This window comes from Necator americanus, chromosome III (genome assembly GCF_031761385.1).
Source record: "Necator americanus strain Aroian chromosome III, whole genome shotgun sequence".
NCBI lineage: Eukaryota > Metazoa > Nematoda > Chromadorea > Rhabditida > Ancylostomatidae > Necator > Necator americanus.
The window spans coordinates 3,314,263-3,341,257 of record NC_087373.1 but is presented as its reverse complement, the minus strand read 5'-3'; the positions used below and the strand labels follow the sequence as shown (position 1 = coordinate 3,341,257).

The 26,995-nt window shown below is 38.9% G+C and overlaps 2 protein-coding genes across 3 annotated transcripts; both read right to left on the bottom strand.

Annotated features, from left to right (window-relative positions):
• Positions 1-445: 445 nt before the first annotated feature.
• On the bottom strand, positions 446-7,923 carry RB195_008480 (uncharacterized protein; the record flags this gene model as incomplete). 2 transcript variants are annotated; one of them, XM_064195006.1, is made up of 24 exons in its annotated part: positions 446-473; positions 1,008-1,044; positions 1,082-1,136; positions 1,372-1,464; positions 1,527-1,652; positions 1,803-1,901; positions 2,036-2,136; positions 2,248-2,388; positions 3,042-3,129; positions 3,211-3,300; positions 3,351-3,437; positions 3,700-3,828; positions 3,933-3,992; positions 4,256-4,330; positions 4,454-4,611; positions 4,678-4,771; positions 4,892-4,960; positions 5,092-5,176; positions 5,302-5,405; positions 5,524-5,673; positions 5,850-5,955; positions 6,060-6,157; positions 6,663-6,765; positions 7,796-7,923. In XM_064195006.1, 24 exons carry the CDS (start codon positions 7,921-7,923, stop codon positions 446-448), a joined length of 2,304 nt encoding a protein of 767 aa, XP_064046150.1. The 2 variants fall into 2 exon arrangements, with proteins under 2 accessions (XP_064046150.1, XP_064046151.1); XM_064195005.1 differs by lacking the exon at positions 446-473 and having other exon boundaries at positions 1,008-1,136.
• A 3,788-nt stretch (positions 7,924-11,711) lies between these two features.
• Positions 11,712-15,146, bottom strand: RB195_008479 (uncharacterized protein; the record flags this gene model as incomplete). Its single annotated transcript, XM_064195004.1, has 3 exons — positions 11,712-11,779; positions 11,984-12,119; positions 15,048-15,146. 3 exons carry the CDS (start codon positions 15,144-15,146, stop codon positions 11,712-11,714), a joined length of 303 nt encoding a protein of 100 aa, XP_064046149.1.
• Between the last annotated feature and the right edge of the window lie 11,849 nt (positions 15,147-26,995).

Here is a 26,995-nt window from a genome sequence, read left to right as displayed (position 1 = left end):
TATTTATTGCATGTGTGAGGTATTCATAGCATTCACTCAAACACAACAAACTCTGCTGATACTCCGCTCACTAAAATGCCTTTCGAAACGAACACATACACAAGGAGTAGCCGTATAGCACCGTCAATCACCATCATAACGAGGAAGGCACATTGCAGTTAGCGGTAATAAAACACATTGCTAATAAATATACAACCAACGTATTAGTATTATATGTAGAAATCAGCCTAATCCTTACCCTATTATGTCGCCGAGCATCGAACCGGGTCATACGTTATTTTTTAGTTAATATTTACAAACTTTTAAAACAATCTGTTGAGTTGGATCTGTGTACGGCGACGTTTTCTGCTCAGAACAACTAATATACAAATAGGTAGCCAAATTCAATAAGTATTGAAAGAACATTTGTACTTTGCGAAAACTAGGTCAAGCCCCATACGGCTCTCTATGTTCCTACCACGCAGCTGGCACACCTGGAACAAAATTTGATTAAAGGCAGCATACCACGAATCTGAGGTGGTACGTATTTCAGGTTGAGCATCCGTATACGGGGTCGTAGATTATGGAGACCGAGGTGGTTCCGCTCATCTCTCCCCGAATCACTGCAAACAGCCGGCCCCTGAATGCTGTTTTGCCTTCTATTGCAGCGCGCCACCCTTGCACGTGCAGCGTCCCTTACTGCCTATCCGGGCAGTCCGAATTGATTTTCGACGAATCACAGGGCGACGCAAGGGGTGGAGCATTGCAACAGATGGCGTCGTACAAAACAGCATTCTGGAGGCGGCTGTTTACAGTGATGCAGGGAGAGACGAGCGGAACTACCCCCGTCTCCATAATCTACAACCGCGTATACGAATACTCCACCTGAAATCCGCACCACCTCGGATTCGTGGTATGCTGCCTTTAAATTGAATCAAAGACAGATATTACTAACCAATAAATCACGAGGAAAATTTAAACTACACTATATAAAGGAATATTGAAATTGGGACTCGAAAGTAACCTACTCATGCAAGATATTGGTATTCGTCATTTTGGTCTGTCCTTTGAATGTACAACTTTTCTATAAGATCCTCTATACTCTTCTTGATAAATGCCACATCCGGCGTGAATCTGCTCCTGGTTTGTTCGACAACCTCAAAGCAAAGTTTTAAAATATTTGATATTCGAAAGAGTAGCTAAAATTGCTTTAATTTTATATCTCCACAAATTCCGAAAGTAACAAGAGGACATCAACATTAACATCAACAAGACGATTCATATCTTCAATTATTACAAAGAAAACTTGAGGACAACACTCATAACACTTTTTTTATTCTTAAAAAGCCTACACGCATGCTTAAGGAACAAACTATTGGTAAATACTCATACCTCACTAATTAAAGCATTGTGCTTCAACACTTTTCTTGTTTTCATGATTCGTACAATTGCACATTCCATATAATATTTGCGATCATGAGTAACCTTCAAAGGATAGAACAAAAAAATCAAGGAATAAATCAGAAAAAAAAAACATTCCAATCTACCGTATTGCTGACAGATTCCGCCTCTTTCTCAGCGTTTTTTATAATTTGTGGTGCTGTTAGCCTGAACCTCAGTCGCTTACATGTCAGGGTCTTGTTCAATGACATTTCTGCTGTTTCATTCAAGTCCTAAACGTTGATAATAAGGATAAGACCAGCCACTACGTCAAGTGCAGTAAGAATAACAACATCAATTCAATCTGAACGAGTACTACATGAAAAGGAGTTAATTCCATACGAATTCTAGGACGGAATTAATATATCTTTTGTTTGACTTACCTTACTAGTTGTTGTAAGTATATTTGCATCCAAAATCGATCGAACATTTCGAATCAGCGTGTCTCCGCATATACCCGTCGCCACAGATATGTCAGAAACCTAATGGAAATGCACTTAAGAACACATTTCAAAAAAGTAAATCTCAGGAGGAAAATTAATGCAAAAATGAAACAGACAGATAAGAGAATAATAGGTAGAATCACATCCCCTGATTAGACAGGACAGGGACTTACGGAAATTGTGTCCTTGTCTTGGAAACAAAGGATCACGGACATTTGGTGAACACTCATTGATATCAAATAAGGCTTGTCCAGATAAGTCAATCGTAGCTCTCCTACAATCACAAATATGGAAGGCAAATGAGCACATTGATGTGAAAATCATGGAAATCTATATCAATGAATCTCAACTAGAGAAACAAATGTGAAATCACATGAAAACGAACCATGCGACATGTTGAACAACCATGTGAGCTTCCTGCCATTATGTGCTCCAATGTAGTACTTCTCAAATTCTGATATGGACGGTTGTAATATCGCTGGCAGTATGAATGAAGTTGTATCCGAGTTTCCGTTGTTGGATCCAGCTAAAAAATGTTTGATTTCGAAGGTCGTCTTAAAGAATTGAGAGAATACAAAGTTGAGTACAACTTCGGAAAAAATGAGCACGGCACGAAATTATTCTCTGATAATCAACAAAAGGCTTTACTACAAGAACATTTGAAGAAAAGTGGGTTTACTACACTCATAGGATGCTGATCAAAGGAACTCAGGACTTTTTTGACCAAGTTCTCCTCTTTCAACCTTTAAAGAAATGTCACACCTCAATTTTTACACTGTAAGCTAATTCTGGTTACACAGTAAAACAATATTCTCAAAATACTGTTTGGAAAAGTAGTAATCATCCACATTCCAAAATTTGCGACGTTATTGGAATTTTTAGAAGAAACGATACTTTAGAAAAATACAGGCGCATCATGGTTCTAATCTATTTTATTTGAATCAATGAGTAGATCAAAAATGAATATCGACTAACAAAATTTCCTTCTTCATAAAACTACCTACATCCTTACATGTTTTTTAAATATAAATTGACCTCGGAATCAATGTAGTGGTGACTTTATTTCCAAAATATAATTTTCTGTTAGGGATACTTTACCATTGTGTAGAGTTGAGGATTTAAATACTGATGTGAAGTGTCACACAGGGCACAAATGGATCCTCAAAGAAGAACACTTACCTTGAGGAGCAGAAAGCGGCCATGATCCAGCTTGCAACACCAACGGTTGCATCGACACCTGCACTGACGTGTGCGTACTTTCAAGGTGCTGAAATATGAGGAGTTCAGAAATTGCGAACCAGTTAATAAGACAAAAAGTGAAAATTATTAATGATTATGGTCCACTCGCCTTATTAAACTTATCGGCCAACTCGTTACTCAAACCAATGTCTGTGAACATTCGCGATAACTTGCTGGTGAATTCGTAGCCGCATGCTTGCTACAAGAAAGTGGAATTTTCGTCTGAACGTAAAGTGAGGCTAAACCCACCTTTAATTTGTTAATCATAGCTTCTTCGGCATCCATTGCTACAGAAAATCCCATAATGAGACGTGATGCCAACATTTTTGAGTAGTACTGAAAACAAGCAGAACTTGCAAAAAAAAAGCATTCGTATTCTCGAAACAATCCTCCGCCAAATTAATCATGCAAGTATCACTACATTTTCTTTATCCTCCGGGTCACCCATATAAACTCATTCCGGATCCACGATACACTGGCAACGATGAACGCAGATTTTCGCACCGATAAAGAACTGGATGCCCCATAATAGGGCAGTCAGATCGGCGACTTCAAGAGAGAAAAGACGAAAGTAAAAATCGGGAATCATTTAACAAACCTTCTGGAACACGTCTTTATCTTCAATGTACCGGAAAATGACAATTGCCTTGCTCAACTGCAGATCCACTTCCGACTCGCTCATTCCTTTTGCTGATTTACGCAATAAATTATCCGTATATCGTGCCAACTAAAACAAGACGATTATACTTTAGTTCTTTGAAAAGATAGGAGAACTCTGCGAAAGGAAATTTGAACTGCCTAAGAATCTGTGAACTATGAGATGGAACGTACTCTTTCACTGGCTTTAGGAGGTCCACTTCCTTCTTTCACGTTTACAACGCTTTGTAGTGCCTAAATAGCAGAATTCCACAAGTGAGCATGAAAAACCGTCAACTACGCAGTCAATAAATTAAAAAATTCACGTATTTCAATAAAATAAAGATGTTTAAATTCAAAAACTGAAAATATTCATAGGAAACAAGACGTGATGAGGTGGCCAACTATATCAAATTAACAAAGCTTGAGTAAGTTGAGGCAAATAATTGCTTTAAGAGCAACAAATACCTGTAACCCCCTCCCAAATAAAAAGAAAAAGAATCCAGCTGAAGAGATACCTTATCAAGAGCTCCTGCAAAGTCACCATCGTCCATGAACACTTCAGTTTTCATTGCATGGAATTTCTCATGAACCTTAAAAATCCCATGAAAATTTCACCATAAACTCAGAAAAGAACTTCTTCTACATGTCAAACAGCCGATTAAGCTAAAGTTGTGCGAAAACAAACCAATATTTTTAAAATGAAAATCGCTAACCTTCAATACATTATCCACAAACTGTTGTGGGACATTTTCTCCAGAAATTGTCGAAATCAGATCAAGACCTTTCTTGCGAACGTAGTCCTCAAACTCTTTGGCCATCACAAGAAGCCCAGATGGTATTGGTTTCAACAGCCGATACATGTTACGCAAATCTGAAAAGTAACTGTTTTGAAAATATTTTTAAAATTAATCTCTGTGGAAAATCCATGGGTGCACACCTTTTCTTTCCTCATTTGTAATCAATTCATGACAAACCGCGTGCAATTTGTCTTTATGTGCATTAATCATTACATCTTGACACAGTCGGATAACCTAAATCATGTGCTATTAAATACTCCTAGACAAATGCAGTAAAATTACAAATTTAAAGACTTGAACTGTATAGTTCAAAGCTCTAAATAATCAATCTAATTTAGGAAAGACATCAACCACCTTTGAAACACTGGACTGGCTGACGTAAGTAGCGGAACGCCGCTCCTCAGCTTCAAGTGCTTCAATCACCTGAAAGTATAATTTCTCTTCATGATCTGCTGTCTGTCCTTGAAGAACAAAAAGAAGTAATAAAGTAGGTGTAAATCAAAAATAAAAAGCAATAAGAAAGAATATAACTCGGAGAAAAAAGTGAGACTTACAGCTTCCATGTATTTGCTGCAAGTCAGGTCCGCAAGAAGTTTTTGCGCTAAACCCGAGTAGTACTCTTCAGTTGACGCCAAAAACCTAGAATAAAAGAGGAACGTCGGACCGTGAAATATTCGTCTGACACAATTCCACTTGTTTCCAAAATCTAACCATGGAAAAGTGTTTTCGTGAGAACGTTGAATAAATGATCACGAATAGATTACCTTGATTCGAAAGCCTCTTGATAAAACTCTCTTGGTGGCTCCCTGTAATTCAGTTTCACACCAAGAGCAACCGGCTCACTTGGCGAATATTCGAACTCTTCAATCTGCAACAGAATTCAAACTGTACATAGATTGTCTCAAAAACAGAAACTATAACGGATTGAACAAACAACAAGAAAAAGTAACAGGTTAGTAGGCTGCGGTATAAGTTACTCTTACTACCTGCAGGAAAGAGGATATCACTCCAGCTATGACATCTTTGTTCGGTGGAACGTTTCCAAGTCGATCCTGTCCAATTGCGGCCAAAAGTAGATTGACCAGTTTGTCGAGAATAGGCTCTATCAGGTGTTCTTTCCAGATATCCATAGCCAACTACAAAGATAGGATATGTTCGAGAAAATCAGAGAGAAAAAAAAAACCGAAATAAAAGAAAACATTGAAACTAGAAACGATGAAAATGAACAAGTTCGAGTAAATAAGGAGAACGAAAAAAGAATGAGCTCGAAGAGAGATGCTAATAAAGCGAAATGAAAAATTGTACAACTCACACATCCAATTTCTTTCACATCAGGTTTCTGCAGAAAGCTAGCATAATTAGCGTAAGCATCCCCTTCCACAGATCGTTTGGATTTAACGAATTGATTATTGAGGTATCTGAAGACGATATGATGAAAAGTAGTTATATTATAGATATAAAAACAGAGACATTTTACGAGAGAAACCACTCAATAAATTAAACACAACCGAAGAAAAAATACCCGAATAAGCGGTGAACGTAGTTTGCTCCTTTATAGTAAATCTTCCACATCGAGTAGTACTGATTTAATAGCTCGTCGGATGGGACTGTGGCTATTTTCTGAATTAGCCGATACAAACAATATAATAACAAATAAAATGAAAGATAAAAGCGATGTTTTTGCCAAACGTGTCAAACGAGTTCTACGGTGGCGAATTAGACTACCTCATAAATTTGACTTTTTAGGTAAAATAGGTGGTGAGGGGGGAGAAGACACTCACTTGCGTCCTTATTTCTCGAAGTAAATAATTAAATCAGTCGCGTCCCTACGGTCTAAGCATTAGTTTTAGAGGATCTATGACATACAAACTAAAGTTACTAAGAGAAAAAAGTAAGATAGAGAGTTGGAAAATAAGGGTGCCACTGAATGCCCATCTTCCACAACTATATTTTCCCCCAAAAAATCAAGGGAGAAGCCGATCTATCGAGATCTAGTAATAAAAATACTAATAGCAGAAACATGCAACACTTGAATAATAAAAATGTAAGTTAGCCTTTTCAAACATTTAACATAATTCTGCTTTATGAAAAACACTAAAAAATATGGCAAGGGAAAATATTTAACCTCGTATAGAGTTTTCACATGTGTTTCTATGCATCTCCTCATGGACGAGTATAAACGACTACTCAATGGCTCCGGGATAGCAACACAGATGTCGTATACATCACTGAAATAAGGTAGTCTTGGAATGTGTGGCAATATTGCAACGAAAGCTGAAAACAAAAGTATATTGCTTGCACCAAACACTGCAGAGAATTACATTATAGTTGGACTTTTTCTGCTTACAACATCTCTGCACAAAGAAATCTGAATTGGGAACAATGGACAACCCAGTCGGATACTTCCCGATATTCTCACAGTTTTAAACGAGTCCTACGTAACTCGCTACGGGACATCACGCAAGATGCGATCATACATTTGTTGTAATTTTGTCCACGCCTGCGAAAAGCTGTTTTTGTCTCTGTTACTTAGACAGCTTCAAGTTCGGGTATGGAATTCGTATTATGAGGGGGGAAGTTTCCGATGATGACACAACAAAAGAAAGAAAGAAAAGGATATGAATAGTTAGCGAAGTATACGTACAGGGATAAAAACACAAATGATAGTCCGTCAAGATGTAAAAATTCGCATACTACTTTTACGCATATTATTTTTAAAGAGATTGGTGGAAGATAATAACAACAGTTGAGTGGAACTACTGCATGACGTTGCATTTCACTGGCTGCGGACAACTGAGGGAACGTTAGTTAACAATCGGATATCTGTGGAACTACCGGTGCAATAGATGAAGATGCAACCACAAGTGTGTTTGCATCTTCTACCCAACAACAAGTAGCATGGTTCTGCAAGGGACTTCTGCATATGATGAGAAGTGATTTCTCCAGAAGCGAGATGAAACTGTCGTGAACATGAGAAATCTCATCATTTCAAGACGAAGGATGATATCTACCGATAAAAGGGAAAATTTTATGCATGATTTTTGTTTAAAAAAATAGTCCGTTACGCTGTTCGAAAATGAGCTTTGACAATTTTAGATGATTCGGCCACTAAACGATATACAGTGGTTAGGAACGGGCCCTACTTGCATGTTAACAATTAAAAATGGTGGAAGAGTTGAGATTACCTTTACTTTTAGAAAAGAAAAACCACAGAGAAACATTTCACAAGAAAAGAGAACGGAAATAAAGATCACTCACTGAAACTTGTCATCCCAATCCTTTTTGGTCATCGGATGTAAATTCATGATCTCAATTACGGAAGGTTGCAAATTTCCCCATACTTTGTCAAAGTCAACAGACTTTGGCCCCAAAGCATACGCAGCCATTGGCGCGTCGCTTTATTCTGAAATATAAGGACTTAAAACACGTATGTAAGCTAAGCAAATGTAGTGAACGGAAAGAGAACTACTCATAATGGTGATACACAAAAATTGTGAAGAAATTCCGCGCGCGAATAAACATTCAGTAATGTATGTTGCATGGAACAGCCAAGACATATGAGCTAAGAGTAGCAACAGATCATTAGAAGATTATTATGAGACCTTTTAAAAGGGAACAATACAATACGTTCGGTATAAATTCAAAATTAAAACAGAATCTATGTTTAAGCTTCAATGAAGGAATTTCCCGAAAAAATATATGCTAAGCGGGTGAAAGAGCGAGATCGAAAGCCTAAAGTTAAAAAACCAGAACCGATGAAGTTCTTTTACAGGAAAATGCCACAAAATGAAGTCAACCACAGGAGAAAAAAAACGAAAGAGGTGTTAGTCCAGCAAAAGAACACTAATGAAATTAAGAAGAAATCTTATTGAACATCTACGGTAGTCTAAAATGTATATACCATGCGATATTAACAACAAAAAAAAAACAGTATGATCCAATATTGACTATTGACTTCTCGAACAAGAAGAAAAAACAGCGAGTCCATGAAACTGTCGGATGACATTCTGCACGGCTCTAGTGGAGCGCGTTATTATTCACGTGCCGGTGATGTCGCCGCCACTATTTCTGTAACTGTTCAGGATTTTCAGTTGTTTGTTGTTATTGGACTTATTTTTTCAGCTTGTAAAAGAACTTGCTACTTCCTAAACTAGGCAGATTTTTCGGAATTGGTGCACCCTGTGACTTTCGTCCTTTTTCTCTTCATTTTCTTTCTTTGAAAAGGTGGATTTCTCAAAAACTTGTTGGAATACCAAGTCTAAGCGGTAGCACTCGAGTTCGATCGAATGATTATGATTCGGGCTTGATCGATGCACGGCGTAGAGCAGTGAGAGTGTTGGTGAAGCAGAAAAACTTCTGAGTGTATTGCAGCGGACGCATCCCGGTCACTTACGCAAACCTAAGGAACGAAGGAAATAGTTTCTATCACAAGGACAACATCGAACTAATTCCGCTAGGCGTTATACGATTCTCTTCCGATATGGTGTGATCGATGAGTACGTTCTCATACATGGTGGCACGGGGAAAAGGGAAAATTTTGAATCTATGGCAGAGTCCGAACGAAATGAAGCACGGTTTAGTTCCGTAAGCGATTGCGCTTGAAGCGGTGCGATGAAGCGTAGCACTTAAGATTGATTGAGGACCCCTGTTACCACGATTCATTGCTGCAGTTCGCAATGGTCCCACCTCGATTCCAGCCGCTACGCTCCACCGCGCTGCTTCGAACGCAGCCGCTTACGCAACTGCACCGTGCTTCATGTCGTTTTGATCCGACTATATTAAAGGGAACCCCGAGGAGTTCCTAGACAGATGGGATTGAAATCCTTCAAAATACTACTTCCCGTTTAGTAATCATGGACCAGTGGATCCGTTCACAAGGCACATTTACTGTGATGTCATCTAACCAAGATGGTGTCAATGCTACTGCTGTTCGACGGGGATCCGGACGCCGTTAAACTTCTGCTTTTAATGTTATATTGTTCGCATGATAAAAGAGATCCCTGTTACGGAAAATGAAGTTGGTAACTAAAAACAAGGTTTGCATTGATATTTAAGCACTATTTACTTTTAATTGCCTTGAGGGGATGAACTCAAGTGACAAATGTTCCTCAGATAGTTTAAAAGCAGTTTTTCCCTTTTCGGTTTTCTTTTTAGTAGTTGCAAATTTCCTAAATTTCCTTCACCCTTAAGACATTCTCTTACTTTTCTTGACACAAACCCTTTCTAACCTCTGTCCTGCTGTCTAGTAGTGGATGCATTCCTTTTGTCGAAATTGAACACATTCGTTGGCGACTGTGCTGAAATATTTCAGGGGACCTCGTAAATGCATATTTTGTAGAATTTTATAAATTAGTTCTTTGTTTGAACCATTAATTAGTATCTGAAAGGAAAACAAGGAGAAATCTGGAACAATTCTTAAATGAGGATGGATAGAATTTATCTATGCATTGCTAGGAGTGGTTCCACACATTCAGCACTGACCATAATCTCTAATTTCTCTCCTGTTCCAATCAATAACATATCGTGTTCAAAAATGTAAGCACTTGCGTCGCATACGTGATAAATTTCATTTCAGATTTACACCGTTTCTCATTTAAACACGTGTTACTTATGAACTTTAGATGTCGGCAATTCTGTTTCAATCCATTTGTAATGAAGCTATTCTGAGACACGTTTATTTTTATCCCGTTAAATGCGTCTTTCTCCGAGTATCAATCAAGAGCGTCGCTGACATGAAGTGTCCGTTTTTTTCAACGAAGAGGAACTTTTTTCACATTAACCTCCTACTGGAATGGAATTCGATTGCTGTAAATCAGTTCTGCCATCAACAAGGTAGTCGCTTATTTTATTTTTTCTTATGCATTGTTTTCAAGTTTCTTTTTCAATCAATGGGTTGGTAAGAGGTGTGGTTATGACCGTTCGAACTATGATTCGAAACCGCCCTAGAGCCAACTAAGCTTTTCATTCATTCCGAATCTATAAATTTTTACGATTCGTGTGGAAGGATAAAAAACACTGACTTGATACATTGGCTGATCCGTGCAAATCATTCTATAGTCATTGTATGCGCGTTGTTAGAAACCTCAAACGACTTTTACTTGATGTCGAACCCGTTGGTGTATCTATAGGTGCGATAGGGAGGAGCCGGACTCTCTTCAGATGAAGGGGGTCTAGCTCATGGAGTTCAGCTCAAGTGATGAGGATCCCTTTGCAAATCGTCCACAAATGAAGCAAGTCCTTCCGCCAATCGTCCAAAAGTGAAGGAGCTCTGAGCACCGGCTCCGACTATCGCATCTATGGCTGCTTCTCAAGCGGATTGATAAGTCAGACACTTTATCCACTTGTTTCGTTGTACCAGTAAAATCCCTTAAAGGCAGCATATCACGAATCTGAGTTATTGAAGGAGTTCGCGGAAAAAGCTAGAGATAAGGTTGCATATTGCGGGATCTGGGGTGGTTTCGCTCATCTCTCTCTAATCTTCATAACAAAACGGCGTGTTCTAACTTTTCCTGTGGATTCCTTCACCACGTCAGGTCCATGGTATGCTGCCCCTTAAAGGCATCACCCCACGAATCTGAGACGGTGCGGATTCCAGGTGGAGTAGTCGTATAAAGGATGGTAGATTAAGGAGAGGGGGGTGATTCCGACCATTTCTTCATAAATGCCGTGAAAAACGGCCCGGAAGATACGGCTTCGAGCGTTCCGGCGCGCTATTTCCTACAATGAGTTCGATTGGAGTGCGCCAGCCGTGTGCACACGCCGCATCTTCCAGGCCGTTTTTTTTACGCCAATTAGCAAGAAATGGACGGAATCCCACAACTCTCCATAATCTACTATCCCGTAAACGAATACTCCCCCTGAAATTCGTACCACCCCAGATTCGTGGGGTGATGCCTTTAATATGCTGTGATACCCTACACAGTGTATGCCTATAGCCACATTTAGTCATGTAGTCTGTAGTAGTCGTAAGAATGGTAACGTAGTGAAACAAAGAACAGTACTAGTCCAACTGTACATACTGTGTGAGGTTATTTACCTTTCGTTCTAACTTCATCAAAACTATCTTTTTCTATCAAAGAAGTTTACATATGAGAATAACAACACATTCACACAAACGTTGTTGTTTATGATGACGTAGAACGTTTATTACAATCTCTTCACCGAGGAGCTGTGCTCAATACCGGTTCACCTCCGCAATAGGATAGTAAAATCGTTGAGCGCGCACGACGGGGAAGTGATGCTCTGAAATATGAATAATTACTGAAATACAAGTCTTTGAACGGAGAGTTGGATTTTCAATCGATTGCTCTAATCAGAAATGTTCAAATGCTCGAACTATTTTTTTTTGGACTCGGTTTCCATTGCTTTGGCATAACTTACCTTCCATCTCTTTGTAATACAACAATTATATCCCAAAGAACATTGTACTTTGCGATTCTTACTTACTTGGATAGCTTCGTTGCAAGTTGCTGAGCGCTTCGCCAAAATTGATGACTGTACCGTCAAAAGCGGTGACAACCAGTAGTGAAAAGAAAAACGTTGCCAGAATCAGCCACGATCGATGCATCACTCTAAAATGACCCTAAAATATTAAGCAATTGAACGCGCATCGCGGTCGCTCGGGCAAACATAAGTACCAGCTCCTACATGCCTACGAAGAGTATCAATCAACAAAACAAGAGATGCTGTTAATCAATTTCCAAAAGGTTACTCGTTGGATCAGAGAAATTATCCGAGGAATGTCTGGATTTTTTTTTGTTTTCTTGTCGGGATTGTCGAACTTTTCCACGAAAAGTTTTGGTTTATTACCTAACCAGTAAATAAATGGATGTTGATCGACATAAAATGAGATGAATTTTGAGGAATTTTTAAGTGGACATGCAGTAAGTTTGGAAATTAGCCATCTCTCTTACAAATATGATTACAGTTGCTCTCAGGTCATAAGAATTACTACGGTTTCCATTAGGATAAGAAATAATAAAGTAAACTGTATGGAAGCCAATCAGAATTTGTTATTCATTGACGTAGATTGTGTTGACCGGTGGGCGGAGTCCGCAGGAAACGCAAATCCTTGTCAGCTCATCATGCCTACTATTTTATTTGTACACTCCCGAGAGGAAAGAAAATAAAGGTGTGGCCCCGCCCCTAATCTTTTTCATTGTAACAAAGGGGAGCGGAATTTTATTGTTACAGGAAAAAAATGAGTGAGTGAGCAGAGTTAGATTAAGGATTTTTAGTGGGTATAGTCAAGTGAAAACGAAGCCATGAAGCATAGTGCAGTTGCGCAAGCGGTGGTATTCGAAGCACTGCGGTGGAGGGCAGCCGCTTACACAACTACACCTAGCTTCATGTCGTTTTAACCCGACTATATTAATGTTCTACCCACTAAAAAAGTAATTTTTTTCTGCTAACAAATAATTGAATGAGTAAATTATATCAGAGAACACAAATGCAGAAGATCATACGAGAACAGAGATTGTACAGTGAAGAATACGGATAGGATTATGTCCAAAAGACTCCTGCGTAAGAGGATTTTCCTTGGCTTCCAGACCTACAGATAGCTGTGCTGGTACGTGGTTGAGTCAACACGGCCATGATCTTTGGATATTGTCAAATTTCAAAGTAGTAACTTTAGTTTCAGTTAAATTTATGTGCATGGAAATGTAATTCTGTTTGGGTTCAGCGACGAAGTGAGCCTAGTTCCGTCATTGCTAACACACTTGGTTTGGTACCCTTTATAGACGAAACCTTTGATACTTTTTTTTTCTTGGATTATTATTATTTATTATTATTATTATTGTTATTATTATTATTATTATTAACCATTATGATAGCTGTTAATATACTATCGTCGTAATTGAACACGAAAATTGTTGGAGTTTTTCTATAGTACTTTTAGAAGGGACTTCGGTAGGAAGTGTTATTATTTCGCCCTCAATTACCTTTCTATTTAATATTGAATATATATTATAATTATTTTTCAGCTACGCCACCTTCACATCCCTCAAAATAATATGGTAAAGTTTGGTGGCAATTGGAGGTCGCATTATTCATGAGCCTTGTTCAGTGAGTGTTTCTAAGTTTTCCAATCTTTTTCGCTATTTCTGTTTGTCCAGAAAAATTCATGCGAAACACGAATTTGTGTGATCCCAGGTCTCCGATGCAACTTTTTACGGGGTGTTTTTTTTAATTGGGGAAGTGGTGTGCGCAACGCGTCATGTGTGGGTGGAGCAGCTTCTGTGGTTTATTTGGGTTATATTAGTCGAGTTGCGTACGTTGGGAAATTGCCTGCATCCAGTCGCGTAATAGGTAGTTTCACAACTCTTTTCTGGATAATTAGGTAGAATTAAGCGTGATAACGCTAATTCTCGTGAACCATACACCCTTCCTCGATTTATTCGTGGAAAGGTCCCAACATTTTCTGATATGTTTACTTTAAACGTGCTATTAAACATTAATGTTGCGAGTTAGATACTATAAACACTCGCGGAAAATCTTTGTGATTGTTAGCGATAGAGGAAATGATCGTAAGACCAATATACAAAAGCAAAGAACAATAAATACTAATTACTTCATACCAGGGGACATTATGTTACATTTTCAATATAATGGAAAAGCGAAAAACAGCATTAGTGCAAATTTTGTGGAAGCAAGAAAGTAACACATCATTTTGACACTTTTCCGAATAACTTAAAAAATATCAACCTCCACGGCCATAGCTCATTTTAGCCACAGTTGCAATTAGAATGTCAGATGTATCCGCCTCACCCAACCATGCATACACCACCTTCAATAGCGTGCCGACATAACAGACATATGGGTACGCTGACTGAAAATCGAGGGTGGACTAGTGCTGTTGTTTACGACAAAGACTCTGTGTAGGTCAAAATGTCCCAAAAATTAAAGGCATCATCCCACGAAGCAGGGTGGTGCGGGTTTCAGGTGGGTTATGCCTATACGGAGTCGTAGATTATGGAGAGAATGGTGATTCCGTCCATTTCTTACTAATTGCCGTAAAAAAACGGCCCTGAAGATGCGGTGCGTGCACAAGGCTGGAGCGCTTCAATCGAACTCGTGTGGAAAGTAGCGCGGCGAAACGCTTGAAGCCGTATCTTCCGGGCCATTTTTTACGGCAATTAGGAAGAAGTGGACGGAATCACCCTCCTCTCAATAATCTACGATCCCGTATACGAATACTCCACCTGAAATCCAAGTATGGGCATAACCCGCCTGAAACCCGCACCACCCTAGATTGGTTGGTGATGCCTTTGAAGAATGAAGTACTAATTTTTGGACTTGTCACGATAGGCGACATGATTTCCAAAATGGTGTTCTACTAATCCTTTCGCACACTTCGTTGAAAGTGTTCAGAACTCGTTTGCTACGACGATATTTGGTGTTATAAGAACGATGTCATCAGCAAAGTGAAAATGATATACGCTCACAATACGTTCTCGAGGATGGCATTGAATACTCTATGTGAGATTGAAAAGAGTCGTTAGTAACTCACGGCTAAGAAAGTGCTGCCGATGTAGCTGTCAGTAGCAAAGGAGCGGTATACCTTAGACCCGCTATGATAATTAAGCCCCGCCCATCCTAATGAAACCATTTGTGGTGTTTTTTTGGCGTGACATGGCGACAGCTACTTGTAAGAAAGTAAAGAGAACATTGAGCTAACGAGGTAGGACGTAGTGGGGCGTGGAATTTCTGGAAAATGAAAGAGTAAATACAGGAATATTTGAAGAGGTGTTAGAAAGTTAAAATTCTGACTTCATCATCGGTTTGCACACGGAAGTTATAATATAGGGCAACAGGCGTTACAAAACCTCAACGATTACGACCTCCAGTAAAAGGCGTTGGCGCATCCCAAGTGGATTAGACGTGAACAGACTTTATCCTTTTTAATTAGAAAGTAAAGAGTAATGGTAAAGGTTGAATATTACTCATTAGAACAAAAAGTTATCCTTTCATTAGAATGACATAATCAAGTTATGATTGCTAAAGTATGGATTACATGTGCAATTCCTACCTGTTTTCACTTCATGAAAACTACCAATCACCAAATAACATGAGAGTTTCGCCCTATGGCTTTTGGATTTCAAAAAAGTCTTTCCAAAGACAATAACTGTAAGCCATAGGCGAATTTCTAGGAATTTCAAGACATTTTGTAGTTCGCTTCACATAAATGTACTAGTAATTAAGTAGTCATCACTTAACTTTCAATACGCATAAAGTATTATTCTTTCCGCTGTTTTCTACTTACCATTTAGCAAGAAATATCTTGATATATCTCCATACTCAGCAGACCGACACCCAAACACAGCCGTATAGTCGGTATTGTCATTAGACCATCTACCGGACTTGTGTCCCTAAGATACATACCGTGCATCTACGGACATACCGTAGGAGGCGTTGCGTTTTTCGCACATTTTTGGATGATCAGTAGCAGAAAGAATCAACTGAAGGAGAAGTAGTAGTAATTCACTAGTTAACTGATTTTAATTTACTAAATTGCTGTGAAACGATTATAATTTTAAAATCTGGACAAATGGAAGAATTACTGGCGCCCGTTCGACCAGTTCGAAGAACAATGGGAGGTGATGAAGGTGAATGCACTAGAAAGTCAGATAAGAATTCAAAAAATGAAAATAAGAATCTGAATAAGAAGTTAGGGAACGAACAAAAGTATCCAAGTATTTGAGACTGCAACTGTAGTGCTATACCTCGAAATCCACCCGTAGTTTAACGGTACTTTTCTTCATATTTATGAATTTGAAAAGTGAGAAATAATCACTACGTGACTATTCAGATCTATGTAGAAGATACATCATATTCTTTTCGTGAAGTTTCTGTGTTCAAGCTTTGTTGACGCAATTTTATTTCATCAAACCATTCTTCCTCTCCTAGTACTAGTAAGAAAATTCAATTTTTTTTTTGTGTTCTCTTAAAGTCAATGGTATTGACTTATTATTTGTAGATGTTCCTTCAGATTTCTTCTGTGTTCGCTCAGTTTCTAGTTTTATTATGAGTATACAGCTATTTTTTCACTCCTAGTTAGTCATATAATATATACCAATTTTCTAAAGGTCGAAGGAACTAAGGAATTTGATGTATGCACAGATTGATTCCTGAAAATGGGCGAGGTTATGTTATTATGCAAATCTTATAGTAGTACTCGTAGGCAGCAGCGATCGTGTGTAATGAGGTATTCGAGAGAAAACTGCGTCATCAATCCTTGTTCAGAAAACAGGTGCGGACGAATATGAGAGTTGGAAGGTAATGGAATACAACTGGGTTCATAATTAGAGGATCAACTGTGGACAAAAAATACCGCGCAAACTCTAGTATGTCATGAGAAAACTGGATTATAGAGGCAACAATAGTATTAATATTGGTTTGGGTCCATTTTACTTTGTTCAAATACTGCTTCACTCATAGGTGCAATAGGGAGAAGCCGGACCATCCTCAGGTGAAGGGTGTTCAGCTCATGGGGTGCAGCTCAAGTGAAGGGGGTCCTTTCGATAGCCGTCCAAAAGCGAAGGAGATCAGAGCACCGGCTCCGACTATCGCATCTATGACTTCACTCTTAATACCCTCCGGGCTCTCAATCACTGTTTACTACATAGGAGAAATATTGAGACCTCATTTGTTTGCAGTTAGTTCTAGATACTATTAGATCGCAACCATATTCAATTTTTATGGCCCTGTATCGCAATACTCATATTTATCACTGTTTGCTTTTCTGCGCAAAAAGTTTATTTTTCATCCTAGTAGCTTTTTAATTCTACCTTTTTTAAAATTATCCCAATAAACAAATACAATAGATGTCCTAAAAATAACAATCGAATTAGAATGCTTTTATAGAAATCGAATCAAGTATCCCAGTTATCAAAATAGAGGTTGACTTTGCAGTGGTACTCTTGTAAACTCTTCCTTAACTATTATTTATGATATCTATTTTTGAAAGAAAGAACATAACAGAACGGTCAGAGCAGATGTGACAATGTTCGCACCGCGTCAGGGAAGCTACGGACCAAGTGACCAAGAGCCAAGAAGTTTGTGACCATTTCTTCGTCTGGACAGTTGTTCCGGCGCTCTGTTACGCCGCGGAGATGGGGCAAACACCATTCCCACGTTTGAGGAGCTACTTACTACTTACATAGGCTTTTGGGAGATGTCTTCTGAAGTTTAACCGTAGCGCACAACAGCTAGCCAGTCTTCGCAGCTCCGACCTAAGAGGAATGTCTCCCCTTCGCAACTCAACCAGAATACAAATCGAAAGGCAGTATAAATGGGTTACTCACATATTGAAAGGGTGGGTAACGTAAGGAATAAAAAAACGTTGGAGTGGATATAAAGCGATACTTAACGCCCTCGAAAGAGGCCGCCAACGAGATGGGCTAGTGCGTGGATAGACTGGCTTAGAGCTCAACTGGATATGGTTCCAGCACCTCATCAACATCACACAAAAACTTAAACACAAAATCTTGGATGACGACTACGAGAGAAGATAACGACTGGGAACGATGCCCGCATGACCAAGGAAGACGCGGGATTTAAGTAACTGAGATTCTTAATTTAAAAAAAAACCCGTTGACAGCTACGCAAGCTTTGGGACAAGGCTTCAGGTGTGGTTTTTCTGTATAAGTGATGTGATTGTGATAAGACTATTAGAATCATTCCCTTAATAAGGTCATTATTATAATTGTTCATTGGTGCAACACATGAGGAAAAAAATACATTCATACTTTTAGCATTTTATTGCCTTTAATTATACTTTTATTATGCATCTAATAGCCAAAGCGAGACTTTTTTTTCTGTTTCGGTGGCTTCAGAACGGTACCTATCGATGAATCAAACCATCTGTCATTAGAAAAGAACACCACCATAATAGGTAACACCACCACAAGTTAAAAGGTCGGTAGTACGAAATATGTTTCGGACGGCCACCTCCGTTTGCACTGGAAGAGAGGAAAGACGAGAATCTATCGAGCTTGCTAGGAAAATTGCGGTCAGTAAGGGCTACACACCTATGCGGCCTATCATAAAAAGAGCACAAACCCGAGACAAATCTGGTATGGAGAAAGTACCCTTTTGTGTACCGTTTATTTCCGATGAGGTTAGCGCTGCCATTCGGCGGTGTCTGAGGAAAGCTAAACTTGAAGAATCTGTTGCCATCGTGGAGCTCCCCCCTAGTAACCTTAAGCAAATACTCATTCGGAATCGCCTATATGATCGTATTTGCACGACACTGGAGTGCAAAATATGCCCGGATAACAACGAGGGTGATTGCATGAGTTCATGTGTTGTTTATATGATTTCCTGTGTACAGTGTGGTGACGAATACATAGGAGAAACAGCTAGACCACTATGTATTCGAATCAAAGAACACCTGGACGGCAAAAGGAAATCATATGACTCCACTGCATTAGGTGGTCACAGGGTGCGGCGTCATAACGGAGAAGATTTTGAAGTTAAGATCACGATTTTGGCGCGCGAACCTAGCATTGCGGCGCGAATCGCAAGGAGGAATGCCTCTGCATTACGCGGGAACTCACGCCCTATTTAAGGCTGATATTTGATTGCGCTAGTCACCTCACAACAGGTATCTAGTAGTGGCAGGATAGTCAGCTGATCCTAAGGTACGATGTTGTTATCTTCTACTGGTAGCTATGAGGCCCAACGGTTAACGTAGGACTTTCTTTGTTGGGCGGATAAGGCGTTTGATCGGATTAATCACGTTCGAATTCACCCTTTCAGGCAATGAAGAAGGCGATATTGCCGAAACGTTAGCCACGAATAAAGGATTATAACAACCTCGTGTCCGGCTCTATCAAAGAAAACAATTATTGAACCACCATAATACTAGCAAAACTATCGTGGTTTGAGTGATTCGTGCAACTGATGTTACGGTCGAGTAGTGGCCGAAGGGCGCTTTCAAGACGATACAAAAACAGAGGACATACTCTTGAATGGTGGAGGATTGGGATTTCCGAGGATGAGAATAAGATCTCTGACGATGCAAGACTAAAGGGACGCTACACGGCTGATTGCTGAAAGATATCAGTTCAGTGAAGAGGTCCTACTTGTGTAGAGATTTGGCTTGCACTACATGAATGCGGATGCTATACTATGAATAAATAGTCTCTTTATTAGAGCTGACAGATAATAGAGAAAATTATAGTAGGAACACTATTATACATCCGTAGAAGTGCAATTTTACAAATGAATTGTACTATAATTGCCGCAAAATTACTGTACTAAAAGGCACCGCATAACGAAATTGATGAAGTGTGGAAATCTGATGGGAAACACAAAGTTTGAAATGTAGAATACAAATATCCGCGTGTCTTCGTTCAATTTTCCCTAATGGTCCTAAAAACCGCGTCGAAACGGCATTCTCCTCTAGGATGGTACGTTAAAACGAGGCCCCTTCCTAATTCTACGGTTCCCTAGGAGTCTATTAATTGCTTTCACATGAATGAGAAGAGAAGACTTCATTGCTTTCCGACCGCTCGCTGTGGATGCGGCGCGTTCACGAGAGTGGCGCATTCCAACTTACCTCTTAGGAACAAAAGAACGTTTCCCATGCCGTTTTCCAAGACGATTAGGGAGAATTGAGCGGGACCACACTCATATTCGTAATCTACCCGCCGAACTCTACGTTTCGATCAGGTTCCTACACTTCCGTCAATTTCGTGATGCGCTAGCTTCAGTGTGACTTGCATCGGTTCAATATTTGCATCGCGGCGATCCATAAGTGATCCAGAAAGGAGTAAATAATAAATTTTTAGGATGGTTCTCTTCCGAAGGCTTTCAAAATTTTCTGATTTTGAGCCTTATGGAGAAAAAATCCGAAAGTATTAAAACCTAGGAACATTGGGATTGTTTAGAAGATTGATCTCTCTTTCTTGATCCTTACCATACGTCATAGCCGAGCCATTGCTGAGCGCTACACACTTAAAGGCAACGTATAACGATTTTGACGTGGTGCGGCACCCACAACGAAAGCGTAGAGTTTGGGTGCTAGATTGCGGAATACAGCGTGGTTTCGCTGATTTTTTCCCTAATTGACAAAACAAATGGCGTGGAACCCTCTTCAGTTCTTACGAAGTACGTTAGAACACGCCTCTACGTACACGTTTCGATCCTCAGCAGCTCATTCATTTGTCTCACTTGGATAGGATGATGGGAAGATCTTTGACCGCTCGCACTTGGATGTGGCTCGCACCTGGATGTGGCGCGCACACAATGGTTGCAACTGAAATCGTCTTGAAAAAACGACGTCTTTTATACCGCTTTTTTTAAAACGAAGGTTAGGGAAAGGTGAGCAAAACAACGCTGGGTTCCGCAATCTATTATCCGTACTCTACGCTTTCCCTGTGAGTTCCGTACCACTTCTAAATTGTGATAGGCTGTCTTTAAATAACAACAGTCTCATGAAAGGTTTTAAACGATGACGATCGCGCAAACTTCTCACCTTTCCGCGCCAGGAACCTCTGCGGCCTTCTCTATTCCCTTCGCGCGACCCACCGGTAGGTTGTACTGTGCCTAGTGGTGGTAGTGTTTTTATTTGGTTTGTGTTTGGTCCTTTAGAACTCCTTTACTACATCCATCTTTGCTCCTCGCTTCTTATTCGGAATAATTCAGATGAATGCGTCACTTTTGAGCCGCATTTTCTCACAACCACAACAACGTGTGATTATCGGTGTGTCGTGTTCTCAGCGTATTAAACTGAGAGAATATAGCTTAACAGTAGTATGTGGTGCTATAGCTTTTGATTAGAAGAGAAACACAATTTCTCTGTTTATATAAGAAACAACTAATGATCCTAATGAGAACCAAAACAAAATAAGGAAAAATTTGCAGCAAATTTCAGTTTCTGAGTAGATTTAACGTGTAGAGGTCGTTGCTTTGGCTTAGGCTGGCCGCAGAGTTCAGAGACGCGCGACTGCGCGGCATGGGTACTATAAGGAGAAGCCGGACCTTCCTCAGGTGAAGGGGGTTTAGCTCATGGGGTGCAGTTCAAGTGAAGGGGGTCCTTCCGCAAACCGCCCAAAAGTGAAAGGGGTGATTTCGCCAACCGTTCAAAAGTGAAGGGAGTCAGAGCACCGGCTCCGACTATCGCATCTATGCTGCGCGGTTCGGCGGGTCTACGGTTTTAATGGTTATTGACTACTCACAACAGTGCGCTCAATAACCACCAAAACCGCAGAGCCGCCAAACCGCACACCCGCGCGACTCTGAACTCTACGGACAGCCTTAGCAAACGTAAGCGTAGCCGGGTGTAATTCTATTTTACAAAACAGAATTAAGCCTACTCCTAGTCTTCTCAGAACCTCTGTTAGGCCTTGAGGCTCAAATCTTGCAACGTCGGTTCCAATGATCCAAGAACTCAATCATTTTTTTTATTTTTCTATTATAATTGTAGGTGCTATTTTTGCAACAGATACGAAACCGTTGTAGTATTTGTCGTTTCAAGTGATTAAATACTATCACGTAAAAATGTTGAGAGTTTGTCTATCTCAATCCGTCGGAAAAATAGTAGATTTCTTTTTACAATATTTCTGCAATAAATGAGTCCAGTGAGACAAAACAATGGCGTCCAAGGACAAAGATGATTCGTTCTGGGATTCGTCGTGAATCAAGCGAGCGCAATGCAACATTTCTAAGTAGAAAAAACAGAATATATAGTGAAATTATCATTTAGTAATTATAGTTAACGAAATAGAAATACCAGTGATGTAGTAATGAAAACAATAAAAAATAGATAAACATAAGTATTTATCTACGATAACGAAACTCTTAAACAGAAGCGGGTTATGCGATCACTTTCTCCGTCATCAGTTTATTATTACTTATTTTTATTCGAAGAGTGGCATCAGAAGCTTAGTCGATCACGTTCTTAGACAAAATCGCTACATAGACTTGTTTACTATTTTGTTATCGAACAACAAACAATTTAGTGAATGAGAAATCTAATAGACATGAGCTACTTTGTGTGGGGATCTAGTCTTCCATCATCTCCCATCAACAGAATTGAATGATGTCAGAATTTCCAACGAGTTATTTTTGTTCATATTACGATTATTGAAAGAGAACATAAAATGAACCGGGGATCGCTACTTTCCCTGATTATAATGACGTTAGGGATGGAATGTAAAATACTGTATCATAGAAGTAGTATAAAATAATTTCTAGGTAACTACAAATAAAATGGTATAAATAAACAACAGAAGAGAAATAATAATAAAAATAGTAATAATAAAAGTAAATAAATAAAAGTGATAGGTGGTAGTAATGATTTTGTAGCATAAAACCGTTATGATATTAAAAATTGATAAAAATTTGAGGTCTTTATATATATATATATGTGTATATATATGTATATATATATATATATATATATATATATATATATATATATATATATATATATATATATATATAGTTTTGATACTTTGCAAGGTGTAAGGTACTTTGTAATATAAAGCGATAATTTGCCCGTCGGTCAGGTCCGAACTCATTGGAGTGCGTGACAGACCGAAGAGAGAACCCTTGAGTGAAATATCTACCTTCATCCTCGTGTTTTTGTTCAATTTTTGCGCTCATCATTACCAAACTCTTCCAATTTAAATGCAAATCCGAGCAAGAAAACGAAACTCTTAGGAAATTGTCTGGAATCCCCAGTGGACGATTAGAATGGATGAAAATAAAGAAAGATATGAAGCGGTCTCATGGATCAGTGTAAAAAGAAGGATATTTCTGTTAGTATGCGCTTTCTCAATATTGTTAAATTAACTTCGAATTCTTTACGACAGTTATAATGTCAATGATGACTCAGTTCAACTAGATTTACAATTCCTTCTTCGTGATTTGCGTAAACGTGTCAGTGAAATTTTCGTAATTATCGCATTTCTTGAGTTTTTGCACCGATGCACGCAGCTAAATATGTCAGTGATACGGTAGTATCAAACAGAACACTTTTCTTCCTTGATTTATGCGATTCAATCCAATTCAGTTTATACAATGACTCTAACGAATCTGTTAGCGACCAGTTTGTTTTTAAGCGTTTTAATTTTATGGTTTTAGTTTTTACGAGATTGTAATCAGTAATGCCATATCCAAGTATTCATACGTTCACGTTTACTATTGAATGAAAAAAGGATGCGAGATGAGTGCAAACATTGAACGAAGGGCGGATTACTGTAAGTGATGCTTTTGGATCATTACAGAAGTTGGAAAGGTAAAATATTAAAAAAAAACAATGATAGGAGTTGAGTGGCAATGAATGTGATCGTCAGCTTTCATATCTGACCAGTACCGTGATGCGCGCTCGACTGGTGCAAAGGGAAAGACTGAGATGTGTGTCAGGCAGTAAAGAAGGAGGTGCGGACCGCGTCGTTACAGTGTGGATAAAGGATAAAAGGATAAAGTGTCTGGCGTTAATCAACCCGCTTGGGACCTGCGCGACCACGTTCACTTCAATTCAGAATCGTTTGAGGTTCACGAACGTGTAATTGGCCTACACAATGACTTGCAGTGGCTAGCCGATGTGTCAAGTCAGTGCTTTTATCCTCCCAGACAAGTTTGGTACCAATTTATCGACCCCGCAGGGATGAAAGACTTGGTGAGCACTAGGGCGGATTCGAACCTCCGATCGATCGTGCAGGTAGCGGAACCTCTAACCGACTGCACTACACCCGCCCTCGTTACTCTGTGAGTAAACATAAATGTTGCTGTAGTAGTAAAACATAGTGAAATATTGGTACAGGCACCGAATCAAAGGTTCGCAGCCGTTGTTTAAAATAAATCACTAAATCACTAAATGTCATCACTAAATGTAATCAGGCATCTGAGTGTATGCTTCGGGAGCGTATGAGCCGTATATCTTGCACTACTATATGGCGAAAATTTCTCAAATATTGCAAAATAGTGCGAAAAGGTGTTCACGGCTTCCGTTCAAAAAGTACATTACCCTCATAGGTCTCATAGACCATACCCCCATAGGTCAAAAGTCTGAAAAAAAAAAACACGGATTTTTCGGCAACAACCTTCCGTTTAGTACCAATGAAGTGTCGTCGAGTAAACTCCAGGAAGCCGCCTGTCCAGACTACTGCGATATCTGTATGCACAGTTTTCTGCATTGGAAGAAACATTCATCAGAGGAAGTCCCGTTATCAGGATTGAAAACTACACATCTGCTGCGTTGATGCTGATGAAAAGAATGTAGGTTGAGCGATAGCTGCGAAGAGTAGCTACAACATGATGAAAGGGTTTTGTTAAGTGTAGTAAGGATGCACGTTTACGCGACACCAGGATCAGAGAGTACTTAAACTCTAGATCATAAGTACTCACGTACCTACGGAAGCCACTGAGGACTACAACAAAGACGCCTTTTATGATGAACTTAATATGTTGGTGCACAGAAACCCAGCTGGTCACCGTCGAAACTGATACGAATGCAAACGAATTCGAACTCAGTCTTTAACTGGAAAAGGTCACGTTGTAGTAGAAAAAAATTCTGGATGGAAATAGTGATAAGAGATCTGGGCGCACGTGACATTAGTAATCAGTTTCGGCGAAACGTTACGTTGACGGAATGGTGACAGATAGGTAGACTCTAGAGGGGAGAGCTCTATCGAAAGATCGGACAGGATGCACTCAGAACAGAGTCAAATGTGGTGGTGGGACACTACCCTCTTGAATACGACCCCGTCCAAATGAAAAAAAATCGGTAGCTGTGAGAAGCGAAGAAACACCAAGTAGCAGAAGAGGCAAACTTCCTGAAATTTTATTGAAATATTTTCGTTTTTATTCTATTCTATTTTTATTCTAAAATCTATGAAATATCTTTGAATACTGATCAAACCACATAATACGACAAAAGAAGAGAGTACAGTCAGGTGCATAGGTCGAATTAGAGAATAACGACAAAAAATACGGATACAGTATGACAATGGGACATTCCGCTGAGTCAATTCAGCAGTTTAAAACTGGATTTAATGGAACTTAATCAGTGAAAAAAAGCTCAGATTCTGTGCACATTGTTAAGTCTGGAAGATCGCGAATAACGTTGTGATAAGAGGACCGAAAGAAGTATTTTAGATTGTATTTCAGAGAAGTTTTGTTCTACAAAACAATCATATCGCAATTTTTTATATAAACTATTTAGAGATAATTGCAACTGTTTTCGAGGAGGAAATTTATTTTTAGCTGCAAAACAATGTTATATTTTGTTATTTCTAAAAACAAGAATGAGTTTGAACCAAATTAAATCTTTCGTTTGATTTATTTGATTTATTCTTATGTTTCTTCGATTTCTTTCGATTTATATTTATTTGATTTATTTACAGAATCTGTATACGTCCCCAGGATAGTGTTTAAAACGGTTTTTTCGCTCTCTGCGAAAGTATAGTGCCATTGGCATATACATAATATCACAAACTTATAAACGATAACAATATGGCTGACATTTATTAGATATCAATCTAAATAGAAGCTTACATAATCTGAATAAATATTGGTAATTGGAAAACGAACAATTAAGGACACTGAAATCATGATTTTGAAACTGATATTCTTGAGCAGTAAATACCAATATTTATTTAGATTATGTAAGCTTCTATTTAGATTGATATTTAGTAAACGTCATTACAGTCATCTTGTTATCGTTCTATAAGTTTGTGATATCTTGTGTATGACAATGGCGTCCTCACGGTCCTGCATAGTTCGCCATGAGTAACCTACGTGAGAGGCGGTATACTTTCGCAGAGAGCGAAAAAAGACCGTTTTAAGCACTATTCTGGTGACGTATACAGATTCTGTAAATAAATCAAACAAATATAAATCGAAAAAATATGAAAACTCACTTGCTGATGTAAAATCAAACTCTAGAAAAGATCCTAGTTGTCACCTTATCAATAGCCACACAAAACGCGAAGAAAATCAGTGCAAAATCAGGCACTACGCCAAAATTGGATTGAAAGTTACCTGCTTTGATGTTCCTAGAAAACATGAAACAAGAATTAAAAACATGAAACTATGGTTCGTAAAAATGTATTCGTTCTAGCTTGTTAAAATATAAAACAGTAGCATATTTTATTCACTGCAGAAATAAACCTGACAAAGTTGTGTTTCTGAGCTCTTCAAGGATTAATATATGCTCAAAGTTGACAATAGACGATTTTTCCTGGTGTGACTTACAACTTGTGGACTTTAAAGAATTATATCTCATCGTGTGATACCAACAGACAAGAAATGCTCATCTCTTGTCAAAACGCACGTCGTTCTAAATATTGTTCTGGGAACATACCCAGATTTTATTGTTCACTCCCTGTTTTAAAGTTGTTGGAATTCACCAAGAACCCCAAAAGACCCTTTTTTGAAACACTGGTATTTTTAAAATAATTCAAATAAAAGATTTAATTCAGTACGAAATCATTCTTGTTTTTAGAA